The 9,446-nt window shown below is 36.7% G+C and overlaps 2 protein-coding genes across 5 annotated transcripts in view; one reads left to right on the forward strand and one right to left on the reverse strand.

Annotated features, from left to right (window-relative positions):
- LOC106875153 (2-oxoisovalerate dehydrogenase subunit beta, mitochondrial) overlaps window positions 1–806 on the reverse strand; it is a 30,760-nt gene extending 29,954 nt beyond the window's left edge. Inside the window, exon 1 of the mRNA XM_014923169.2 lies at window positions 394–806. Coding sequence (XP_014778655.1) covers window positions 394–535 — 142 coding nt within the window. The 5' untranslated portion in view covers window positions 536–806. The remainder of the gene's footprint in view (window positions 1–393) is intronic.
- A 144-nt stretch (window positions 807–950) lies between these two features.
- The window catches only part of LOC106875152 (arginyl-tRNA--protein transferase 1), a 25,593-nt gene continuing 17,097 nt past the window's right edge, over window positions 951–9,446 (forward strand). For 3 of the 4 annotated variants that reach the window (XM_014923165.2, XM_014923166.2, XM_014923167.2), the window contains exons 1-3: window positions 951–1,151; window positions 4,616–4,679; window positions 8,005–8,309. In XM_014923165.2, the coding sequence (XP_014778651.1) occupies window positions 1,061–1,151; window positions 4,616–4,679; window positions 8,005–8,309 (460 nt within the window). In that variant the 5' untranslated portion in view covers window positions 951–1,060. Of the gene's footprint in view, window positions 1,152–1,484; window positions 1,821–4,615; window positions 4,680–8,004; window positions 8,310–9,446 lie in introns of those variants that run through there. The other variant, XM_014923168.2, reaches the window with a different exon arrangement.

Below are 9,446 nucleotides of genomic sequence, written 5' to 3' on the forward strand. Positions count from 1 at the left end.
ACTAACGAGCGTGTTGGCATGTAGATTCCGTTGAACCTTGTGGTGTGCGACCAATTGATGCACTTAGTATTGAATTGATGTTTTTTTCTTTCTTAGCTCATGTTTGTTTTGTTTTTTGTTTTTGGATTAATGTTCTGATGTGATTTTGTATTATATTTGTATTTTTTAATAACTTTAATTTGAATTTAGAAAAAAATATTCTCTAAGGTTCCGCCCCCACACACAATAAATAAAATAGCGAAAACGATTTGATTTTCCTATAAATTAAGAAAATGAGAAAACAGCAGAAATAGTTCGCATTAAAAAAAATGAATTTTTATGTTTTTGTATCTAAGTCAATATTTTTATAAACAACAACCAATACATAGAATTTCAGTCATTCGCTGACCTTACCGTATTCTCTGGGTGCTGTATCAGGTACATAGGTAAATGTAGCATATTTAGAAATCGGCAAATACCCTTTCATTAATTTAGACTGTGACTTTGCCTTGAGTAGTGTGCGAACACATTTGTGTAACAACATTCTGGATGTCATGAGTAACGTATGCAAATAAACGAAGATTCTTCACTGCCTCACGATTATAAACAGACTTCCAACTACAACCTGGCAGTTCCGGTGAAAGTTAAGATGCAGACGACATAGAATACTCTTAAATCAGTGGTAAATATTATCATAAACCCAAACTAAAACTCTGTACTTCTTTCAGAGATTTTGAGTGAAATGTAAAACCAGTAACTAGTGTTTTAAAGGAAAGAGTTATTACACCTGAGATAACATTGTACAGGTATTTGTCCAAGCCGAGAAAGTCTGTTAATTACATGTGTCGAGCGGAGACGAGAATATACCTGCTGCTGACTAGTTCAAAATAATAACCAGAAATTTTTTAATTATTTACCACAAATTGAATTAGTCTAAAAATATATTAATATTTATATTTCATTTTCTCGGCTAATATTTTATTATAGTTATTTCGTGACTAAGACGTCATATCTGTTTTTCAAATCTACTTATAATCGAGTTACTGCCGAGCAGTTTCTACTGCTATTTATTGTGTTCAATATGGCGGAATTTTCGATTGTAGAATATTTCGCTGAGCATGAAAAATACCATTGTGGCTATTGCAATTCGCCAGATACTAACTATTCACATGGTAAGAAAAATTTTACTTTATTTAAATTTTAACTGAATAACTATGAAAACTGTATGCTTACAGAACACTTGATAACCAACATCTTTTAGAATATAGTGTCTTAAGAAAATTCATTTTTATTGTTTGTCAGTGTTAAATATTTCATATTGACAGCTTTCTCAATTTATTTTATACTTCATACTGTGCATTCACTTCTAGTTTGGTGCAGTACTTGCAACGTCAACCGGTGATGTGAAGCTGAAGGGTTGCTTACTGCGTCAGTCAGTCAGACCGACCTCAGACAGTTAGATACATATCTAACAAGCCTGCTATGACATAATTAGTTGAGTAAATGCTAGGTTCGAAGACAGATGACCACTGCAATGAATTTTGTTTTAATATTGTCTTCATTTGCTTATATCTAACACTAACTTGTATAAGTAATTAATACTTGCCAGTATTTATCATATACATTTGTTTATATGATAGTAATTCTTTGGATTAGCCACAAGGACATTTTTTTTCCTTTTATACGATAATGTACAGCCAGTTGAGTTTGTCACAATACAAAACTGGTATTTATTTTGTTTAGTCTGGGAATTAATGAAATACAAAATCAACTCTAATACGGTAGTCACAGCAAACCGTATGATATAGTTGCCTGCTGTCGCGACCACCTCTGCTTTTTATGTATGTATTAACTATGATTCATACTAGGTTTCGGAATATGCTAGTTATCTCTTTGGACACGTTCAAAAGAATAAATCGCACTTCAGCTAGCTTTTCTCTCACTCTGTCTTTTAACTTGTTTCAGTCATTAAACTGCGGCCATGCTGGAGCACCGCCTTGAAGAATTTTTAGTCGAATGAATCGACTTCAGTACTTATTATTTTCTTTTTAAGCCTGGCACTTATTGTATCGAGTTCCTTTGTCAAGTGGTGGTGGGGGACATCCTCACACATATGGCGAGTTTCTTTCAGTTTTCGTCTACCAAATCCACTCAGAAGATTTTGTTCAGCCCGAGGCTATCGTGAGAGACACTTGGCCAAGGTAGCACGTAGTGACACTGAACTAGGGAAGCAAACTTCGGTCAAACTAAAGCGTTATTACCATGCAGCCACACCTGTATTACTAAGTCTAGTTATGTTAATTTCTTTTTAAGTTATTGCGTAATTACACATTAGTCCTGGGCAAACAGACTTATTTCACGTTGGCTGTCGACAAAACAGTTGGTTCAGTTGATAGCACATATTTGTCGTACATCATCTATCTCATTGAGGAACTTAACTGCATTTTCTGATTTGCAGAGGTTGTTGTTTAGCTCTCAACTTATCCCCGATTGATCAGACTTGTTACTGAGGGTATTCTAGTCATGATTATTCGCCCTTTTTGAAAGTATCTTGGGCCGACGTGATGCAATATTTTTCTCTTTTCTTTTTGTTTTGTTTTTGTTTCAAAAACGAAGAGTTTAATTGGAGGTATATTTGGCTGCCATTTCTAGCAGGATGAGAGATCCCGTAGAAACGTCCTAGTCTGTGGTGCAGTGTTGCAGTTTAGACGTGCTACTCCCCACCTCTTTTGTATGTCTGTTTTGGAGGTGGTTGCAATGGAAACTAGCTAAATGAATGTAAATCACCAGCATATAACCAATAGTTAACAATCAAACTATGACTAATATTGAGAAATTACACAAGAATGACATAAATGAGAAATTATGAATTTCTTTATCTTGTTTAATGTCATGGAACCTAGTGAAAAAAGTTTAGAACAGAAGACTTCTGTAGAGAGCTTGTGTCCTGCCTGCAACATGTGCAATTACATGTTACATAGATTGAAATGTGGTTTGATAAATTGTCAAAATGTGATATAAAAGTTTGCACAAGTGACATTGATATTGTAATAGCTTAAGCATATTTCTGATAATAATATTTTCTACTTCGTTATCTGTTCTGATAATAATAATCCTTTGTACTATAGGCACAAGGCCTGAAATTTTGGGAGAACGGGGGCCAGTTGATTAGATTGACCCTCAGTACACAACTGGGACTTAATTTATCAAGCATGAAAGGCAAAGTCGACCTCAGTGGAATTTGAGCTCAGAATGTAAGGACAGATGAAATGTTGCAAAGCATTTCACCCGGCTTACTAGCAATTCTGCTAGCTCGCTGCCTTAATAATAATAATAATAATAATAATAATCATCCAATGAGGAGCTTCTGCATATTCTTGTATCTTGTTCAGTATAGTGAGCAAATCTCCTCAAATATATTTCTTTTTCACTTTATAATGTCAGCAATGTGAACAGCACAGTCAGTGGGACTTCTGACAGTGTAAGAGGATTTCAGATGTGCTAAATATATGTTAACTAGCTTCTGTTCAGCAGACGGAAACTATAAGAAGCCTGCTGTGTGTATGATAAAATAATGAAGGTGGCAATTTAAAACCCAAAAGGAAAAAAATTCATCATTACTAAAAGTGACTAAGGGTGCTGGACAGCATCAGCATTGCTACAAACAAGAGGCAAAGACTTTAGCCACAAACAAAGCACACTTCTATGTACTGACAAGGGAGACAACTTCCACACAGCATGTGAGGGCATCAAATTAGCACACCAATTTCGCATGAAATTGATGCTCGTCAAAATTGAAAGAGTCTATTTCAATAGAAATACAGTAACAAAAATACTGATTCTTTCTGGATTGAAATGCTGTTGTTGAATAGCAGCCTCCTCTCTTCTCAGTCAGTTGTGGTGAAGATGCACTCAGAACACAAATTTCTATTGTTAATTGTTTACCAAAGTATGTAACCATAGTAATCTTTACTTATTATTTGAAAATTGACTGGAAAAGATAATCTATGCAAAATTAGTATTTTTAAGATTTTACATTTGTTTCCCCTATTATGATTCTGCAAATTCAGAGATGTCTAAATTTCTGTCATATGTAATTTGCAGATTTATGCATTTTATAATGTGAATCATCGGGGAGTTCATCTGTGCAGCAAGCCTGTATACAGGTGCTGAACTTACCAAACTTAATAATAAATCTTTTCCAAACATCTTATCATAAAATAACATCTTATCATAATACTGGAAGATGCAATCCAAGATATATGACAGTTGAATAAGGAAAAGGCAGGAAAATGGATTGTCTGGTCACTTGAACAATTACATATGAGCCATAGGTCCATATAATCGGGTTGACCTGGGTCAGACAACTATTACTGTTTAGATATTTTGTGCATCCACACAGAGATTTATGAGTGAATAGATTAGTATTTTGACTTGTTAGCCAATGTATTTTACTGAGGTTAAGTGGATGAAGTTATTAAATCACCAGCTGATTAAAGATGATATTCTTTTACTTAAAGCATGCATTGTCTGCATATTGCAAATTCCTTGCTTTTAATTCATTGTTTTTTCCCTAAGCCCAGAAATGAAGAGATGTCTTAGCAGTGTTGAAGGTGTTTTATTTACATATTTTCAGGTATGTGGGCACATTACCTAACTGTGCTAGACTATCAAGATCTTATAAATCGAGGATGGAGACGGTAAGACAACATTTTCTGTAGTTGAAACTACTACTACTACTATCACTCATATCTAATGCTTGTTTTATTAATTTCTTAAATATCACTATGGTGTTGCTTTTGGCTTCGAAGAGAAAAAAATGGTGTTAGGTTTGCTTGGCTCAGTTAGTTATAGGGTGTTTCATTGTCTTAATGTCCATTTTTACTTGCTCATATGGGTTAGACATTTCAATTGTAGAACACAAATATACCCTCAACCTACTCAGAAAGAGCTTTTTAATGAAGTAGTTGTGTATAAGGCAGGGTTGATATGTTAATTGGAGTGTAAAGCAGTTGTAGTTTGACTCCTACTGTATCTCCTTTACATTCTAATTAATAAGATGAATTGGTGATTATTAGGTGGATTTGAATTGGGTGATTGAATCAGATGCTCATCCCTTGAGCTGTAGGCTATATATAAGAAACCTTGTCATAAATATTGCAGCGTATTTTCTTTTATCAAAGTACCTTATTTATCTTAGTATATAGTTGCATTATGGTCTCCCACTTCTTTCCTCACATGTACAGTAGTATGTATATAGTTGTGCATGAACACCTACCCCTATCCCACATACACCTCTATACAGGTCAACCTACATACATTAGATAGCCCCCACACACAAACACCCTTACACATACATATGCACAAGTATCACCTAAGAAGCATCAGTTGTGGTGTGCAAGAGAGACGGTTGCACTGGTATGGTCATGTGGCAAGAATGAATGAGGATAGCTGTGTGGAAAAGTGCCACACCCTAGCGGTTGAGGGAACCTGTGGAAGAGGTAGACCTGGGATGAGGTGGTGAAGCACGACCTTCGAACATTAGGCTTCACTGAGGCAATGATTAGTGACTGAGACCTTTGGAAATATGTAGTGCGGGAGAAGACCTGGCAAGCCAAGTGATACCATAATCCGCGGCCTCTGCCAGGGGTATACCCAGCCCACTTATGCGTACCTTTCCTTCATTGGACACTAAACTTTGCTTGCAAAGACCTGTTGGGGCAAGTGAAATCGAAATCGTAACTGAACCAAATTCGATGACTGGCACCTGTGCCAGTGGAGCGCTAACAGCACCGTCTGAGTGTGATCATTGCCAAAGCAGCTGTCTGGCATCCGTACCAGTGACATGTAAATAGCACCATTTGAGTGTGGTTGTTACCAGTGTCGCCTTACTGGCACTTGTGCCAGTGGCACGTAAAAGCACCCACTACACTCTTGGAGTGGTTAGCGTTAGGAAGGGCATCCAGCTATAGAAACGCTGCCAGATCAGATTGGAGCCTGGTGCAGCCATCTGGTTCACCAGTCCTCAGTCAAATGATCCAACCCATGCTAACATGGAAAGCGGATGTTAAACAATGATGATGATCTTCATACACACACACACACACACACACCTAAAAAAGAACACATTCACACATACATGCTACTTGCATGCATTATATGCATACTCATGCATGCTACTCTCACATATTAGCTACTACACACATGCATGCTACTCACACACACATGAGCTGCTACACATACATGCGTGCGTGCACACACACATGTTAGACAGCCTCACATCTCTGTACACTTACACATAAATACACAGAGCACACATGCACACACACTTTAGCCAGATCACTTTTGTCTCCCTTGCCACCCATATCTCCAACCACCTACTTCCTTCTGGTCATTTCAACATCTGCAACCATTAATCCAGGCACATTTTATTTCTCTCTATTTTTTTCCTCTCTCCATCTGTTTTCTCTCCTTATTCCTTTCTGTAGAAGAACGTAAGCTCGAAACATCAAAAATGTCTTCCATTTTTCTTGAACGTCAAACTAATACACCATGTTTGTTCCCGCACCTGTCTTGATCTTTTATCTTTTATTGGTTTCAACCAGAGGCTAAGGCCATACTAGAGCACCTGGCCTGAATGCTTGCAACAGAGTGAGTACTTAAGAGCATCAAAGGGTCAGGTGATTGTTTTAAACCAAGTCTGCCACCTTAAACAGGAAGATCCTTCTAAGAGATTTTTGCACAGTTCCCATCTATTAAAATTTGCTCTCGGTACTATGGTCTTCTACAGTCAAAGATACCTGTAGAAGCTGCCATGTAATGAATTCAAAATTGAAACTGTATAACTGTAAACTGAACTTCTTAACCAAACTGCTATATCTGTACCCATTAAGTGTATCAGGAGAATTTTGTTTGGAAAGTTGAAGTTGTGTTGTAATAATGATAAAGGAACAAAAGTAAAGTGATTCTGTTGTTGAAAAGTCTTGTTGTATAGTAGCAGCCAGTCAAGCACTTTAAAGCACTCAGTAAATTTTCCTTGCATTCTCAATGTACATAACTTACGTGTGTTCTGGGACCATATCACAAACCGAAACAATTATCTGTAGCGTTGTTGCAGTCATTTTATATTGCATCTTTTATCATTAAGTTTAAGCACCCACTACACTCTCGGAGTGGTTGGCATTAGGAAGGGCATCCAGCTGTAGAAACATTGCCAGATCAGATTGGAACCTGGTGCAGCTGCTGGCTCTCCAGACCTCAGTCAAACCGTCCAACCCATGCCAGCATGGAAAACGGACATTAAACAGTAATGATGATGATTTCTCATTTAGACTATCATCTATTTAAAATCAAAATTTTTTTTTTTTTTCAATTGTGTCTCTGAAATGCATTCCTTTGCTTCTCACTATAACAAGATTTCCTACAGCATAAATGTAGCATTTCTGTTATGACTGAAGTAAGATTTCTGTAAATTTTTGCTTCAGCATTTAGAAATTGTTTATATCACTTATCTTCTGTTTGTCATTTCAAAACTGATGTCATCAAGAAAAGCCTTTCTCATTTGGCAAGACATATACCTACAATAAGAAACCCAGTGATTTTGATTTAGAAATACTAGTGAAATCTTCAAGTCACCCCAAAAGGCAGAAGAACTCATTGGACAATGTAGTCCAAGGCATTGTTCAGAGCTAAAAGCTTTTGATTATAGTAGATTTGGAGCTAAGTAAACAACACAATGAGATTGAGGTTAAGGTTTTGGCTATATGGATAGCATAATCATAAGTGATACCTTTGGAAAATTAGCCTAATTTTGTTTTGTTAGTTTGCTTGATTATGAAAGATGGTTGACAGTTGAATTATTTGTGGTGGAATGAGTATCCAAGTGGCAAAAATGGCTCTAACAGTACACGAATGTCTACATTTGTTGAACACCATCCCGCTTATGCTAGCATGGATAATGGATGTAAAGCGGTAATCAATAAAATAAAATAAAAATAACACAAATGTTTTTGTTTATTTTTAAAGGAGTGGCAAATACTGCTATAAACCAACAATGAACCAAACTTGTTGTCCTTCGTATGCTGTTCGTTGTCATGCTATAAATTTCAAAATCAGTTCATCACAGAAAAAAGTCATAAAACGTGTAAATCGCTTTCTGATTAATGGTATTCGACCTCAGGCTGCTAAAAAGGAACAAGATGAGGAAGGAAATAGCTGCATGGAAAGTGATCCAGGTGGATCTTCGCAAGATTTGAAAGAAACCTGCTCCAGCAGTAAGCCTTCTGCTACTCCCAAAGATAGCCATCCTCCTAAGCAAATGCCCAAACCAGGTAAGTGTACTTGAAATAAATTTCTTGTTTCTGTTGTTCATATTAACCCACTTTTTTAAAATTGATGTATTTTATATACTCTTTTACTTGTTTCAGTCATTTGACTGTGGCCATGCTGGAGCACCGCCTTTAGTCGAGCAAATCGACCCTAGGACTTATTCTTTGTAAGCCTTGTACTTATTCTATCGGTCTCTTTTGCCGAACCGCTAAGTTACGGGGACATAAACACACCAGCATTGGTTGTCAAGCGATGTTGGGGAGACAAACATATGCACACACATACATATATATATATATATACATACACATATATAAGACAGGCTTCTTTCAGTTTCCGTCTACCAAATCCACTCACAAGGCTTTGGTCGGCCCGAGGCTATAGTAGAAGACACTTGCCCAAGGTGCCACGCAGTGGGACTGAATCCAGAACCATGTGGTTGGTAAGCAAGCTACTTACCACACAGCCACTCCTACGCCTATATTGTAATTTTTGAACAATAATGTTGTTGATTATAGGTTTCTAATGAACCAGTTATTGGTTTATTGATTTTCACATGGCAACAGTTACAGGGAGATGTTTAACTTGATACAGAATAAATATCTTCAGAGATATCTTTCAGAAGTCATTAGCTTTTCAGTTTTTTCACTGTTTATGGCATTTGTCAATATAAATTGACAAAAGATATGAAGGTGAAGCTTTTCTTTTGGAGAGAATAGTGACTGGAAATGAGACCTGGATTTCATCTTACCTTTATTCAGTCAATACCACAGACCAAGCAAAAAGAAATATGCTCATACAAAAATACAGACCAAGACTGAATAAACTTTAACAAAGTACATTCTCCAACAATGTAATAAAGTACATTCAATCACAAACTCATACTGCCACTTGACATGTTGAATTTATACAGTTAACTAGCAGAAATACCCAGCTTTGCCCGGGTTAAAGAGAATAATGAAATCTAAAAACGCCGTCTAGACTACGCAACCCTCAACTGTTAGTAGCTACGATACCATATTTCTACATTAATAACTCTCCAATCCATGCCAGCATGGAACATAGACATTAAGTGGAATGCCAGTCTCTCATCTAGGAGGGCCTTGAAATCAATGTTACCAACTGGGGACTATGTGTGT

This window comes from Octopus bimaculoides, chromosome 2 (genome assembly GCF_001194135.2).
Source record: "Octopus bimaculoides isolate UCB-OBI-ISO-001 chromosome 2, ASM119413v2, whole genome shotgun sequence".
NCBI lineage: Eukaryota > Metazoa > Mollusca > Cephalopoda > Octopoda > Octopodidae > Octopus > Octopus bimaculoides.